The 17,708-nt window shown below is 34.5% G+C and overlaps 1 protein-coding gene across 1 annotated transcript in view; it reads left to right on the top strand.

The window, feature by feature from the left end:
- Ankrd31 (ankyrin repeat domain 31) overlaps positions 1-17,708 on the top strand; it is a 189,519-nt gene that overhangs the window by 132,088 nt on the left and 39,723 nt on the right. The window contains exons 18-20 of the mRNA XM_058574096.1: positions 6,076-6,238; positions 7,761-7,876; positions 9,721-9,808. Coding sequence (XP_058430079.1) covers positions 6,076-6,238; positions 7,761-7,876; positions 9,721-9,808 — 367 coding nt within the window. The remainder of the gene's footprint in view (positions 1-6,075; positions 6,239-7,760; positions 7,877-9,720; positions 9,809-17,708) is intronic.

The raw sequence follows: 17,708 nt of genomic DNA on the forward strand, positions 1-17,708 counted from the left end.
ATTTTATTTTTATGTGGTACTGAGAATCGAACCCAGTGCTTCAAGCATGCTAGGTGAGCATGCTACCACTTGAGCCACATTCCTAGCCCCTTATTACATTATTAAATCACTTACTAGACTAGGGATGTCATTCAGTAATACAGGGCTTGTCTGGCATGTGAGGCCTTGGCTTGGATCCAGAGCATCACAAAGAAAATACAAACTTACTGTATGAATTATTTGTCCACTCCTAGATATTTACCCAAGAGAATGAAAACTGTTTGTCCACACAAATACTTGCACCAGAATGTGAGTAGCGGCTTTATTCATAATAGCCCAAATTGGAAATGATCTCCAATGTCTGTCAATTGTAAATGAATAATTAAATTGTTAAAAGGAACAAATTATTGATTCTCATATCAACATGGGTGAATCTCAAAAACAGGTTAAGTCAAAGACCAGACACTGCATGATTGCATTCGTAAGGAATTCTGCAAATGGCAAAATTTAAAGTGATAGAAGTAGATCACAGGTTGCCTGGGACCAAAGGGTTGTAGGGGGAATTCACTGCAGGGAATAGAGGGATTTTTTGGGCATCTGAAATGTTTTCAGTCATGATTGTGTGGTAGTGATCACTTCAGGAAGGCTGATTACTTTTTTTTTTTTTTTAGACAGTTGAAGGGCCTATTTTTTGATCACCTAATCTTTGCTAAGCTTTTTGGCCCTTAGGCCCACCTTATCATTTTACTGTAACTCTCTCCTAACTGTAGCTTTAACATTTCCTATTTAGTGCCTTGCTGTCCTGTTGCTGGTCTAGACTTTTTCCTATTAATAAGTATTATTGAAAAAAGCTGTTTAGGGTCACAGTCTCTCTGAGTTGATTTTTTGTGTTTTCTAAACTAAGATATTAAAATAAATCCGTATGAATATATTAGAGGCAGGACCTAGAGAAGCCTTCATCCTAACACATTGGCAGAATAGTTATTATTAATATGGCCTAAGTTTCAAGAGTCTAGACAAGCTTCCTTTTCTGAAAACAAACTCCCCCTCCCCCATTTAGTGCTATAAATAAATTTTTTCAGATTAAGGCCTGGATTTCTAGTGTGCTGAATTAATCTCTGGGAATGATATGAGAAATCTATTTAAATATTTTTAAATAGTTCCACAATTTACATTATTGAGGAGTCAGACTTAGAAACTGCTGGATTGAGGTATTGCTGATCCTATCATTTAAAAATAAGTAGGTAAAATTTCCCTTCCACACCTTTATTTAGACTTAATTGAGGTGCTATTGCATATCTAATCAAAGATCTTTGCCAGGGATCTGTATGTCTTTACTACAGGTACTTTTCAGCTCTCTAAAGGAAAAATGGGGTATTAGAGAGCTAGTTTTTTTTAAGATCCCACTATGTGCCAGATACTTTATAAGGACTTACATTTAATCCTCATAAGTGATTTTAAAAAGAGATTCAGAGATTTTAAGCAGCTTGCTTAAGGACACAGCTAGTAAGTAGCAGGAGTTATATATGTTTGACTTTAAAACAAGGGTGTTTCCCTTTAAGCTCTGTTACTTCTAGACAAACACAACAAATAAGGACTATATTTAGTCATTTCTGCTGACTCATTTGCTTCTACATTTCTCTGCCTCTCCATCCATGGACAGAGCAGAAAGATAAAAATCTATTAGCACATAAGATATCTTCATTTTAACAAAATCCTGAACCTTTTTTCCTAGTCATAAGTTTTTCAAGTACTTTGAGTCACTTTTTTGCCTCATACAAGTGGGGTTACTCACCAGTTTCTGCTAATTGATTTATACCATAATCTAATTTGCAACCGTTCTTAATTTTGATTTCACATTTGCATGCAAGTGACTAAATCTACACAGCATCTACACCTATGCTATTCTATGAGGTAACTGTGAGCTAATTTTGCTATGTAAACTTGAATTAAATAAAATTCAAAATACATTTCTTTAGTCACATTAGCCACATTTTATATCCTGCAGCGAGCCACATGTGACTAATAGCTACTCTATTGAACAGAGCAGATATAGAACATTTCTTTATTACAGAAAATTCTTTGGGGCAGAACTGATCTAGAAGTGGGCCTACCTCTGTTAACTTTTTATAACAATGAAGTCAGCATTTTGTATTTTCTTTCTTTCTTTTTTGAATATGCAATTATTCATTTCTTTTCTCACTTAAAGAAAGTTAGAGGTAGGTAGTCTAGAATTGATATAGAAGTTTAATGGTATCATCAAAACTCTATCTTTCATGTTTGTTGCTTTATAGTCACAAGATGGCTACACAGTTCCTGAGATCACATACTCATCTAAGATAGGAAGAAAGATGAAGAGTTGGTCTCAATTGTTTCTGTTTTTTAAACTAAGAATGTAAAAGTTTTCTTGAAGTCACTCATAGGTGCAGGAAAGACTGTGAAAGCATGTTTTTAGATTTTCTAGCCTTTATAAAGGAAGATAACAAAGGAGAAGGGGCTTGGGAATGGATGTTGGATCAAATAATGTCACAACACTGGAGTCAACTGGATAAAGATTTATGATAAAGATTCACTAACCTAAGTATTATGGTTTAGATGTCATGTCCTCCAAAAGCTCACATGTGAGACAATGCAAAAGGGTTTGGAGGAAAAAAGACCATATTATAGCTTTAACATAATCAGTGAATTTGATCCCTGATGGGATTAACTGGGTGATGATTGGAGGTGGATGTGGTATGGCTGGAGAAAGTGGTTCATTGGGGGCACGGCTGTGGGGTATATATTTTCTTTGTTTTTTTTTTTTTAAATTCAACCTGAATTTATTTCTCTTTTATTTTACATTATGAGAATTTTAAACATGTACAGTGTAATAAACCCCATGTATACATCCTTTTGCTTCAACAAGTGTCATTTATGAACAATCTTGTTTCATCTGTACCCAATCCTGATTCTTTCTCCTCTCCCATATTATTTACCAGACTTTATCTTTAAATATCATAGCAAACCTCCCTCTAAAGACTCTTTAAAAAAAAAACCTAACCATAATTCCATTGTCACACCAAAAACAACAACAGTTTCATATATGTATAAATAAGAGAGAGAGAGAGTTGTAGATGAATACACAGTATCTTTATTTATTTTTATGTGGTGCTAAGGATCAAACCCAGTGCCTCACACATGCGAGATAAGCACTTTACCACTGAGCTACAGCCCTAGCAGTAACAGCAGTTTCTTTATTTCTTTCTTTCTTTTTATATAGTCTTTCTTTTTTTCCAGTAATATATTTTTTAAATTCTAATTTGTTATACATGATGGAAGAATGCAATTCATTTCATATTACACATATAGAGCACAATTTTTCAAGTCATTGTACACAACATATTTTCACACCATTCGTGCCTTCATACATGTACTTAGGGAAATGATGTCTGACTCATTCTACCATCATCCCTACCCCTTTACCCTCTCCTTTCCCCTACCTCCCCCTTTGCCCTATCTAAAATTCCTCTATTCCTCCCATGCTCCCCCCCAGGCCCATTATGAATCAGCATCCACATATCAAAGAAAACATTTGGCCTTTGGTTTTGGGGGATTGGCTTACTTCACTTAGCATTATATTCTTCAGCTTCATCCATTTACCTGCAAATGCCATGATTTTATTCTCTTTTAATTCTGAGTAATGTTCCATTGTGTGTATGTACACCAAAATTTCCCTATCCATCTACTGAAGGGCATCTAGGTTGGTTCCATAATTTAGCTATTGTGAATTGTGCTGCTATAAACATTGATATGGCTGTGTCTCTGTAGTATACTGTTTTTAAATCCTTTGGATATAGACTGAGGAGTGCAATAGCTGGGTCAAATGGTAGTTCCATTTCAGTTTTCCAAGGAATCTCCATACTGCTTTCCAGATTGGCTGCACCAGTTTGTAGTCCCACCAGTGATGTGCGTTTTTCCCTACATCCTGGCCAAAGCTAATTGTTGTTTGTATTCTTAATAGCTGCCATTCTGACTGGAGTGAAATGAAATCTTAAGAGTAGTTTTAATTTGCATTTCTCTAATTGCTAGAAATATTGAACATTTTTTCATGTTTGTTGATTAATTGCATATCATCTTCTGAGAAGTGTCTGTTAAATTCCTTGTCCCATTTATTGAGTGCTTTATATATCCTAGATTAGTGCTCTACCTGATGTGCTTGTGGTAAAGATTTGCTCCCATTCTGTAGGCTCTCTGTTCACCTCGCTGATTGTTTCTTTTGCTGAGAAGCAGCTTTTTAGTTTGAATCCATCTCATTTATTGATTCTTGGTTTTAATTCTTATACTACAGGAGTTTTATTAAGAAAGTTAGAGCCTAATCTAACATGATGGAGATTTGGGCCTACTTTTTCTTTACTCTTTCTACTTTTCATTAGGCGCAAGGTGTCTGGTATAATTCCTAGGTCCTTGATCCACTTTGAGTGTAGTGTTGTGCATGGTGAGAGATAGAGGTTTAATTTCATTTTGTTACATGTGGATTTCCAGTTTTCCTAGCTCCATTTGTTGAGGAGGCTATCTTTTCTCCAATGAATGTTTTTGGCGTCTTTGCTAATATAAGATAACTGAAGTTATATGGGTTAGACTCTGTGTTCTCTATTCTGTACCATCGGTCTACAGGTCTATTTTGGTGCCAATACCATGCTGTTTTTGTTACTATTTCTCTGCAGTATAGTTTTAGGTCTGGTGTAGTAATGCTACCAGCTTCAATCTTCTTGCTAAGGATTGCTTTGGCTACTCTGGGTCTCTTATTTTTCCAGATGTTCATGATTGCTTTTTCTATTTCTATAAGGAATTCCATTGGGATTTTGATTGGAATTGCATTAAATCTGTGTCATGCTTTTGGTAGTATGGTCATTTTGACAATATTAATTCAGCCTATCCAAGAACAAAGGAGATCTTTCCATCTTCTAAGGTCTTCTTTAATTTCTTTCTTTAGCATTCTGTAGTTTCATTGAGAGGTCTTTCACCTCTTTCATTAAGTTGATTCCCAAGTATTTTATTTTTCAGGCTATTGTAAATGGGATGGTTTTCCTAGTTTCACTTTCAGTGGGATTGTCACTGATGTACAGAAATGCCTTTGATTTATGGTGTTGATTTTATATCAGCTACTTTGCTGAATTCATTTATTAGTTCTAGAAGATTTCTGGTGGAATGTTTTGGGTCTTCTAGGTATAGAATCATATCATCTGCAAATAGTGATAATTTGAGTTCTTCTTTTCCTATCTGTATCCCTTTAATTTCTTTTGCCTGTCTAATTGCTCTGGATAGAGTTTCAAGAACTATATTAAATAGAAGTGGTGAAAGAAGGCATTCCTGTCTTCTTCCAGTTTTTAGAGGGAATGCTTTCAATTTTTCTCCATTTAGAATCATGTTGGCTGGGGCTTAGCATAGATAGCCTTTACAATGTTGAGGTATGTTCCTGTTATCCCTTGTTTTTCTAGCATTTTGAATATGAAGGGATGCTATATTTTATCAGATGCTTTTTCTGCATCTATTGAGATGATCATATGATTCTTGTCTTTGAGTCTATTGATACGATGAATTACATTTTTTGATTTCCCTATGTTGAACCAACCTTGCATTCCTGGGATGAACCCTACTTGATCATGATGCACTGTCTTTTTGATATGTTTTTGTATCTGATTTGCCAGAATTTTATTGAGAATTTTTGCATCTATGTTCATTAGAGATATTAGTCTGAAGTTTCCTTTCTTTGATGTGTCTTTGTCTGTTTTGGAATCAGGTTGATATTGGCCTCATAGAATGTGTTTGGAAGTGTTCCCTCTTTTTCTGTTTCATGAAATAGTTTGAGAAGTATTGATGTTAGTTCTTCTTTAAAGGTCTTGTAGAACATTTTTTATTTTCATATTATGTTTTTTGGCTCTCTGGAAGAAAAACTAATCAGGCCAAATCAATGGATCAGTTAGCAATTGCTATATCAAATTTAATCAAAAGTTTTCTTGACTAGAGTTTGAAAACTTTTATGGATTATTTCTAGTGCTTGGTAGTAGTGTCTTAAAGCAGATATGTGTAGATAAAACTTTGAAAAACTCCTTGTAGGCAGCTGAAATACTACTACAACATGGAGCAAACCCTAACCAGAAAGATCAAAAACAGAAGACTGCTTTGGATGAAGCAGATAATGATAAAATGAAAGAGTTGCTAAAATCTCATGGTGCTATTGAAGCCAATAATAGAGATGAAAGTAATGCTACAGTCACTGGTATGTATGTCAGTACTGCTTGCTATTTTATATAGGTGATATCTCTACTAAGAAAAATAACATTTTTACATTTGTAATATGTTATTCCATAACTGGGGATAGATATTAAACTTTTTAAAAGCCAGTATTTTTAGAAATTAGCACTTTCAAGTTTGGTTTAATTTATAGATCATATGATTCTACTGGATTGGAGTTACATGTTAAAATAAAACCTATGTTGTTCATTAATCAAACATTCATCTTCCTACCTTTGGGTTGGAGATAGAGGAGTAACTGAAACCAGGCAGATAGTTTACTTATAGTGGAGCTAGAAAAGGGTAACATTATACTGAAGACTCTGCAACCGATATTTTGTTACTTCAAAATTTGTAATCATACATTGGTTGAATTCATGTCAATTTTCAAATATTCTTGTAATACTAAGTTGTTAAGCAAGTATATCATACTCATATGTGTGTTTTACGTACATTACAGTAAAAAGTCTATATAAGGGAATGTATAGCTAGGCAAAAATTTTATGAACAATTTTTTAGCAATAATTTACATTTTATTAAGTGCTGAGGAGAGGAGATCGTTCTTCATTTCTCCCCATGTTTGAGCCTTGACTCATAAAAAAAGAAACTCCAAGAAAAAAACAAGGAAAAAAAAAAAAAGAGAAAACCTTCCTGTGCCCTCACTATGAGGGAGAATGGGTAGATGAGAACCCTGAGGCACACTTCTGCCTTGCCTGCCTCCTTCCTCACCAACTATTGATTTTCAAGGGAGGAAAAATTACTAATGTATGATTAGGCAGGACCAAGGATGTTCACTGTGTAATATTTTACTAGCAAGATGGATCACATGTTGGTTAAGATCAAGACTGCTAAAAAGTTTTCTATGATCTGCCACTGTATAGTAAGTCTGTAGCGTGAGCCCCTTTCTTATGTCCTTAGCCATTTCACTCTTCCTCTCCACAGCCATACGTAAGGTTCAAGTCCCATGATTTAGCTGAGCTCAGCATACCAGAGAAATCTTGTATCTGAAGTTATCTGGACTCTGTTATATACTAGTATACCTGTTCCCATGTCTGTTGTTTTTTGTATGTACATTTCTTAGTTAGGTACCCCAATGGGATAAGGGGTACAGAGCAAATGGAAGTATGAAGAAAGGGAATCCATGGTGGGAGAAGGGTCCAAGAGAACTTTACAGAACAATGAATCATAGTTATAATAGTTAAAAGCACAGACTTGGAGTCAGATGACATCTGGTTTAAGTACTAGCTGTGTGACATTGGGCAACTTCCTGAACTTCTCTGAAACCTCGCTTTCTTTTGTGAAATAAATATATTATACTACCTACATGAAAAAGTTTGTAGGAAGACTAAACTGATACATAGAAGGTATTTACCATTAATACCTTAATTAACATTAAGATATAATAACTGTAAATTATATTTTTCCCATTCATATTACCATTAAAATTGATAAAATAAAGCTACATGTTTGCATATTCTTATCTATTTTTAAAATTGATTTTTTTAAAGCAGAAATTCCTGCTGTTCGGACAAAAAGACACAAACAGTGTTTTTGTGATGTTGACAAAAATGTTGATCCATCTTCCCTTTCACGCCAAGAAAAAACAAGAGAAAGTCTTCCTGTGGTGAGTAAAATTACAACTCTTTTTATCTTCAACCTAGAAAATGCCTTTCTTTGTACCATCCAGCCACTGGCTATTGGCAGAACTCTTTCCATGATAAGGACACAAGGTTGTTGAAAATGCTTTTTTGTAATAAGAAAATAATTGAGTAGAATAAGCCAAGAAAGTATGCTGTATGGTTAACTCTGACTTATCTGCATTGAATACAGAACTTTGTATTAGTTGCTGTCCTTTATACCTAGCTTGTGTTTGGCTACTTCTTATCCAACTAACTCTGCCACTGTCATAGTATGTCTTCACTCACTCATTCTCAAAACTATCTAGGATATATAATACGTTGGCAAGACTCTAGAACCCAGATATAGCAGATGAAAGTAACCTTTATAAAGATGGATATTCTCAGTTTGACAAAAACATAAAGTTTACTAAGACACAAACTTCCTAAAAAGGTAGTATCATAAGTGAAAGATTATCTTGAATGAAAGTTTTCTCCCATTGTGGTCCAATGTGCTCAATCACAAAATGGAAAAGAAAGTTGGCACCAGAAATTTTCTTTATCCTAGCCTGTAGGTGGAGGCAGACTTAGCCCGAGTATAAGTTTAGACTTTTAGTTTTCTTGTGTACCCATAAGCTATTCACTCTGTAAGGAGGTAAACCTTAGGCTTTTTGTTTGGTTTGCATGTTTGCATTTTATAGTTTCACTTTGATGTATTCAATAAATGACAGCAGGAAGAGTGCTTAACTAAATAATTAGAATATTATATTATGTTTATTGTGTACATTTTTCATATCCCTTGTGAACACCAAAGTAAAAATTTTAGAGCAACATACTTCAGAAGACTTTGATGACCTACACATTTTAAAAATGTATGAGAATTTATGAAAGGATAAATGAGTTAATCCATCAGTCATCACTTATGGAGCAATAACTATGTATCCAGCAATAGGGAAAGCATATACAAATGTAAAAACTATGCTACTGCCTACAAGACCTCATTATCTTGATAAGGACATTCTATGTATATGACATTATCCATATTAATGCTAAATTATAAAGCTCTGAAACTCTTAAGTAATTCTGAGAAAAGAGAAATCAGTATGTATTAGATCAGAGGTTTCATGTATGAGATATATGTGATTTATATATATAACAATATAACAGATATATTTATATAATAATATTTATTAAGCTCTTACTTTGTGCTGACATTGTCCTTTAGCATTTTACCTGTGTTACTCATTTCAAACACAGAGTACTTCATTGCTGGATTCACCCAGTTAGGAAGAGGTGGAGCCAATATTCACCCACAGACATTCTGGTTCTGGAGCCTACTCTAAGATTCTCATAAGAAAGACAGGGATCTGGGCAGTGTGAATTGAAGACATTCAGGGAAGGAAGATGAATATAGACAAAGGCATCAAGGGGTAGAATACCCTTTATGAGTTTTTGAGAGTAATGTTTTATACTTTGAAGATTATGTATGAGATTTTAATACTATTCAGTGATAGTCATAAAGCCTTAAAGTGGACTTTCATATATATGTGATTTTTAAATAGTATGTGCTGTTTTTTTCCTGTCAGATGACTATAATTTTAACAAAATGAGAAGTTATGACTCCTTGTATGATTGCTACTCTCACATTCCCAGGAGATTTGACTATATAAATCAAGATCTGTTTACTATTTTTTTCAACTCTATGACATTTATATAGTTAAGCTTACATAAAACATGAGCATAAAGAAAAATGAAACATTTTTAGCAGCTTGTTATAAATGTGCATTTTTGTCAGTGACAGGTGGGAGAGCATATCTACCCTCTTATAGTTTCTGATATTTTTATCTGATAGCATGAGACCATCAGTGCCATTCTACAAGATATAGAAGAAAAACAGGAAAATTTATTGGTGTTTGAAATAAGAAACCCTGAAGATGCAGGTAAATATGTCTATTACTCAAAAGTGTGATTATTTCAGATATCTAGGGTCATTGTTACCTCATCTTCTTAAGGGACATTTTAAAGTTTGCAAAGGCTGAAAAAAATGGTCTTCTTCATATATATGGAATTATCATTAAAAGTCAGTGATACAAACCAGTAGTTTGTATAATTGTTAACAAAGATACTACTATATTTAAGATAGTGGGAGTAATTTGAGAGACATTCAGAACCATGATCAGAGATAAAATACTACTTATGGTGATATGTTCAGATCAAGATATGACAAAAAACATAGGATAATGACTAGAGATGAGATTATAATATTCATTGGCTCCTCAGTTCACCCAGCTGTGTCAACCCTTAAAAATAGATCAAATTTATAACATAGAAAATAGGTTTATAAGGTTGAAAGTAGATACTGATAGATTGAGATCTGTATTCTTTCTAAAAGTCAGTTAAAAATAGTCAAAAGTAATTTAAAGTATCTCATTAGTCTTTCATATAGTAGGATATAACAGTTCATTTTTTGTCCTAATTCATGTTTGTATATAGCCTTTTGGGAAAAAATAGTTTTCTTTAAATTATATCCATTCTACTTTTTAAAAAATTAATTTATTTATTATAATTGTTATACATGACAGCAGAAGGCATTGCAATTCATAGTATACATACAGAGCACAATTTTTCATGTCTCTGATTGTACACAAAGTAGAGTCACATCATTCCTGTCTTCATACATGTACTTAGAGTCATGATGTCCATCTCATTCCACCGTCTTTCTTACACCCATGGCCCCTCCTTTCCTCACCCTCTCCTTTTCCCTATCTAAAGTTTTTCCATTCCTCCCATACTCCCCCCAACCCCCATTATGGATCAGCATTCACATATCAGAGAAACATTTAGCATTTTGTTTTTTGGAATTGGCTTACTTCACTTAGCATGATATTCTCCAACTCCATTCATTTACCTGCAAATGCCATGATTTTATTCTTTTAATGCTGAGTAGTATCCCATTGTGTTTATATACCACAGTTTCTTTATCCATTCATCTACTAAAAGGCATCTAGGTTGGTTCCACAATTTAGCTACTGTGAATTGTGCTGCTATAAACATGGATGTGGCTGTGTCCCTGTAGTATGCTGTTTTTAAGTCCTTTGGGTATTAGACCAAGGAGAGAGATAGCTGGGTCAAATGGTGATTCCATTCCAGGTTTTCCAAGGAGTCTCCTACTGCTTTCCAGATTGTCTGCACCAACATGCAGTCCCACCAGCAATGTATGAGTGTGCTTTTTTCCCCACATCCTCATCAATAATTGTTGTTGTCTGTATTCTTAATAGCTGCCATTCTGACTGGAGTGAGATGAAATCTTAAGAGTAGTTTTGATTTGCATTTCTTTTTTTTTTTTTTTGAGAGAGAGAGAGAGAGAAAGAAAGAGAGAGAGTTTTAATATTTATTTATTTATTTAGTTTTCAGCGGACACAACATCTTTGTTTTGTATGTGGTGCTGAGGATCGAACCCAGGCCGCACGCATGCCAGGCGAGCACGCTACCACTTGAGCCACATCCCCAGCCCCTGATTTGCATTTCTTTAATTGTTAGAGATGTTGTACAATTTTTCATATATTTGTTGATTGATTGTATCATTTTCTGAGAAGTGTCTGTTCAGTTCCTTGGCCCATTTATTGATTGGAATATGTGTTTTGTGTGTGTGTGTGTTAATATTTTTGAGTGCTTTATATAGAGATTGTGCTCTATCTGATGTGCGAGTGGTAAAAATTTGCTCCCATTCTACAGGCTCTCTATTCACCTCATTGATTTCTTTTCTTTTGCTGAAAAGAAGCTTTTCAGTTTGAATCCATCCCATTTATTGATTCTTTGATTTTAATTCTCTGATTAAGGAAGTTGGGGCCTAATCCGACATGATGAAGATTTGGGCCTACTTTTTCTTCTAATAGACACAGTGTCTCTGGTTTAAATCCTAGATCCATTTTGAGTTGAGTTTTGCGCATAGTGAAAGAGAGGGGCTTAATTTCATTTTGTTGCATATTTTTCAGTTTTCCCAGAACCATTTTGTTGAACAGGCTACTTTTTCTCTAGTATATGTTTTGGTCACTTTGTCTAATAGGAGATGACTGTATTTATGTGCATTTGTCTCTGTGTTTTTTATTCTGTACCATTGGTCTACATGTTTGTTTTGGTATCAATACAGTGCCATTTTTATTACTGTTGCTCTGTAGTATAGTTTAAGGTTTGATATAGTGATGCCACCAGCTTCACTTTTCTTTTCTTTTTTTTTTTTAATTTTTTATTGTTGGTTGTTCAAAACATTACAAATTTCTTGACATATCATATTCCACACTTTGATTCAAGTGGGTTATGAACTCCCACCTTCACCCCATACACAGATTGCAGAATCACATCAGTTACACATCCATTGATTTACATATTGCCATACTAGTGTCTGTTGTGCTCCTCTGCCTTTCCCATTCTCCACCCTCCCCCCCCCACCTCTCCCCTCCCCTCCCCTCCTCTCTCTCTACCCCCTCCACTGTATAACCCTGAGGGTCTCCTTCCATTTCCATGCAATTTCCCTTCTCTCTCCCTTTCCCTCCCACCTCTCATCCCTGTTAAATGTTAATCTTCTTCTCCTGCTCTTCGTCCCTACTCTGATCTTAGTTACTCTCCTTATATCAAAGAAGACATTTGGCATTTGTTTTTTAGGGATTGGCTAGCTTCACTTACCAGCTTCACTTTTCTTACTAAGGATTGCTTTGGCTATTTTGGGTCTCTTATTTTTCCAAATGAATTTCATGACTGCTTTTTCTATTTCTATGAGGAATGTCATTGGGATTTTGATTGGAATTGCATTAAATCTGTATAGTGCTTTTGATAGTATGGTCATTTTGACAATATTAATTCTGCCTATCCAAGAACAAGGGAGATTTTTCCATCTTCTAAAGTCTCCTTTAATTTCTTTCTTTAGTGTTCTGTAATTTTCATTGTAGAGGTCTTTCACCACTTTCATTAAGTTGATTCCCAAGGTTTTTTTTTTTTTTTTTTTTTTTTTGAGGCTATTATAAATGGGGTAGTTTTCCTTGTTTCTTGTTCAGAGGATTTGTCACTGATGTACAGAAATGCCTTTGATTTATGGGTGTTGATTTTATATCCTGCTACCTTTCCAAATTTATTTGTTCTAGAAGTTTTCTGGTGGAATTTTTTTGGATCCTCTAGGTATAGAATCATGTCATCAGCAAATATGATAATTGGAATTCTTTTTTTCCTATCTGTATCCATTTAATTTCTTTTATCTAATTGCTCTGGCCAGTATTTCAAGAACTATGTTAAACAGAAGTGGTGAAAGAGGGCATTCCTGTCTTGTTCCAGTTTTTAGAGGAAATGCTTTCAGTTTTTCTCCATTTAGAATGATGTTGGCATGGGACTTAGCATAGTTGCTTTTATAATGTTGAGATATGTTCCTGTTTTCCCTAGTTTTTCTAGTGTTTTTAACATGAAAGGATGCTGTATTTTGTCAAATGATTTTTCTGCATCTATTGAGATGATCATGATTCTTATCTTTAAATCTATTGATGTGATGAATTACATTTTTTGGTTTCTGTATGTTGAACCAACCAACCTTCCATCTCTGGGATGAACCCTACTAGATCGTGGTACCCTATCTTTTTGATATGGTTTTTTTTTGTATTTGATTTGCCAGAATTTTATTGAGAATTTTTGCTTCTATATTCATTAGTGATATTGGTGTGAAGTTTCCTTTCTTTGATGTTTTTGCCTGGTTTTGGAATCAGGATGATATTGGCCTCATAGAATGAGTTTGAAAGTGTTCCCTCTTTTTCTATTTCATGAAATAATTTGAGAAGTATTAGTTCTTCTTTGAAGGTCTTGTAGAACTCAGCTGTATATCCAACTGGTCCTGGGCTTTTCTTTGTTGGTAGGCTTCTAATGGTGTCTACTATTTCGTATCTTGAAATTGATCTGTTTAACTTGTATATATCATCCTGATTCAGTTTGGGCAAATCATGTGCCTATAAAAATTTCTCAATGCCTTCAGTATTTTCTATTTATTGGAGTATAAATTTTCAAATAATTTCTAATTATCTTCTGTATTTCTATATTGTGTGTCTTGATATTTCCTTTTTCATCATGAATGTTAGCAGTTTGAGTTTTCTGTCTCCTTCTCTTCATTAGCATAGCTAAGAGTTTATCAGTTTTATTTATTATTTCAAAGAACCAACTTTTTGTTTTGTCAATTTTTTTCAATTGTTTCTTTTGTTTCAATTTCATTATTTCAGCTCTGATTTTAATTATTTCCTGTCTTCTACTGCTTTTGGTGTTGATTTGTTCTTTTTCTAGAGCTTTGAGATGTAATATTAGGTCATTTATTTGTTGACTTTTTCTTCTTTTAAGGAATGAACTCCATGCAATGAACTTTCCTCTTAGTACTGCCTTCATAGTGTCCCAGAGATTTTGATGTTGTATTAGTACTCGTTTACCTCTAACAATTTTTAATCTCTTCTTTGATATATTTTGCAACCCATTGTTCATGTAATAGCATATTATTTAGTTTTCAGGTATTGAGTAGCTTCTGCTTTTTATTTTATCATTGATTTATAATTTCATTCCATTATGATCTGATAGAATGCAGAGTAGTATCTCTGCTTATTCTATTTGCTAAGAGTTGATTTGTGGCATACTATGTGGTCTGTTTGAGAGAAGGATATCCATGTGCTGCTGAGAAGAAAGTGTATTCACTCATTGATGATGAAATATTTTTATATGTCAGTTGAGTCTAAGTTATCAATTGTTTTATTGAATTCTATCGTTTCTTTGTTCAACTTTGTTTGGAAGATCTATCCAGTGGTGAAAGAGGTGTTTTAAAGTCACCCAGAATTATTGTGTTGTAGTCTATTTGACTCTTGAACTTGACAAGAGTTTGTTTGATGAATGTAGATGCTCCATTGTTTGGCACATATATATTTATAATTGTTATGTCTTGTTGATATATGGTTCCCTTGAGCAACATGAAATGTCCTTCTTTATCCCTTTTGATTACCTTTGTATTGAAGTCTACTTTATTTGATATGAGGATGTGAAGCCTGCATGTTTCCACAGTCCATGTGAGTGGTACATTTTTTTCACCTTCAGTCTGTGGATGTATTCTCCTATGAGATGAGTCTCTTGGAGGCAGCATATTTTGGGGCCTGTTTAATCCAATCTGCCAGTCATGTCTTTTGATTGGTGAGTTTAGGCCATTAACATTCAGGATTATTATTGAGACTTGATTTGTTTTCCCAGTCATTTTTGTTTATTTTTGGTATTTAACTTGACTTGGTTTCTCCTTTGATTGGTATTTCCTTTAGTGTAATACCTCCCTTTGCTGATTTTCATTGTTGTTTTTAATTTCCTCCTAATGGAATATTTTGCCAAAGATGTTCTGTAGTGCAGGTTTTCTAGTTGTAAATTCTTTAACTTTTGTTTATCATGGAAGGTTTTTATTTTGTCATCAAATCTAAAGCTTAATTTTGCTGGGTATAAGAGTCTTGGTTGATATTCATTTTTTTCAGAGCTTGGTATATGTTGTTTCAGGATCATATAGCTTTCAGAGTCTGGGTTGAAAAATCTGTAGATAACCTAATTGGGTTTTCCCTATATATAATCTGATTCTTATTGCTTGTGGCTTTTAAGATTCTCTCCTTATTCTGTATGCTAGGCATTTTCATTATAATGTGCCTTGTTGTGGATCTGTAGTGATTTTGTACATTTGACATCCTATAAGCCTCTTAGTATTTGGTTTTCCAATTCATTCTTCATGTTTGGAAAATTTTCTGATTTTTTTATAGATTTTATTTTTTAAATACATGAAAGTGGAATGCATTACAATTCTTATTATACATATAGAGCACAATTTTTCTTTTTTTTATTTATTTATTTATTTTATTTTTTTATTTTTAATTTTTTATTGCTGGCTGTTCAAAACATTACATAGTTCTTGATATATCATATTTCACAATTTGATTCAAGTGAGTTATGAGCTCCCATTTTTACCCCATATACAGATTGCAGAATCACATCAGTTACACATCCATTGATTTACATATTGCCATACTAGTGTCTGTTGTATTCTGCTGCCTTTCCTATCCTCTACTATCCCCCCTCCCCTCCCCTCCCCTCCCCTCCCCTCCCCTCTTCTCTCTCTGCTCCCTCTACTGACATTCGTTTGTCCCCCTTATATTATTTTTCCCCTTCCCCTCACTTCCTCTTGTATGTACTTTTGTATAACTCTGAGGGTCTCCTTCCATTTCCATGCATTTTCCCTTCTCTCTCCCTTTCCCTCCCACCTCTCATCCCTGTTTAATGTTAATCTTCTTCTCATGCTCTTCGACCCTACTCTGTTCTTAGTTACTCTCCTTATATCAAAGAAGACATTTGGCATTTGTTTTTTAGGGATTGGCTAGCTTCACTTAGCATAATCTGCTCTAATGCCATCCATTTCCCTGTAAATTCTATGATTTTGTCATTTTTTAATGCAGAGTAATACTCCATTGTGTATGAATGCCACATTTTTTTTATCCATTCATCCATTGAAGGGCATCTAGGTTGGTTCCACAGTCTAGCTATTGTGAATTGTGCTGCTATGAACATCGATGTAGCAGTGTCCCTGTAGCATGCTCTTTTTAGGTCTTTAGGGAATAGACCGAGAAGGGGAATAGCTGGGTCAAATGGTGGCTCCATTCCCAGCTTTCCAAGAAATCTCCATACTGCTTTCCAAATTGGCTGCACCAATTTGCAGTCCCACCAGCAGTGTACAAGTGTACCCTTTTCCCCACATCCTCGCCAGCACTTGTTGTTGTTTGACTTCATAATGGCTGCCAATCTAACTGGAGTGAGATGGTATCTTAGGGTGGTTTTGATTTGCATTTCTCTGACTTAGAGCACAATTTTTCATATCTCTGTTTCTATATAAAGTATTTTTACACCAATTCATGTCTTCATATGTGTACTTTGGATAGTGATATCTATCAAATACCTTCATCATTGCTAACCCCCTGCCCCCCCCCTTCCCCTCCCATCCCTCTGCCCTATCTAGAGTTTGTCTATTCCTCCCATGCTCCTCCTCCCTACCCCATTATGGGTCAGTCACCTTATATCAGAGAAAACATTTGGCATTTGTGGTTTTTTTTTTTTTTTTACGATTGGCTAACTTCACTTAATTAACAATAGCTAACCTGTGTAACCAACCTAGATGCCCCTCAGTAGATGAATGGATTAAAAAATGTGGCATATATACACAATGGAATATTACTTAGCAATAAAATAGAATAAAATTATGGCATTTGCAGATAAATGGATGGCATTGGAGAAAATTTTCTGATATTATTTCATTGAATAGATTGCTTGTTCCTTTGGTTGGGAACTCTATGCCTTCTTCTATCCAGATAATTCTTAAATTTGGTTTTTATGTTGTCCCATAGTTCTTGAATGTTCTGCTAGTGGTTTCTTACCATCTTCACTGTGTGGTCAACATTCTTTTCATGATTTTATATTTTGGGGCTGGGATTGTGGCTCAGCGGTAGAGCGCTCGTCTAGCATGGGCAGAACCCGGGTTCGATCCTCAGCACCACATAAAAATAAAGGCATTGTATTGTGTCCACCTACACCTAAAAAATAAATATATTAAACATTTTCAATATAAAAAAAAGAAATTTTATATTTTGTCTTCATTGTCTTTAGTCCAGTCTTCTAAGTGATCTAATCTGTCATCGGTGCTTTCTATTGAGTTTTTAATTTGGTTTATTGTTTCTTTCATTTAAAGGATTTCTGGGGTTTTTTTTCAGAACCTCTATCTCCTTATTGAAGTAATGTTTTGCTTTCTGTATTTGC

This window comes from Marmota monax, unplaced genomic scaffold (assembly GCF_021218885.2).
Source record: "Marmota monax isolate L192 unplaced genomic scaffold, Marmota_monax_Labrador192_F-V1.1 WCK01_AAM20220418_F8-fsc00018, whole genome shotgun sequence".
In the NCBI taxonomy this organism is placed as follows: domain Eukaryota; kingdom Metazoa; phylum Chordata; class Mammalia; order Rodentia; family Sciuridae; genus Marmota; species Marmota monax.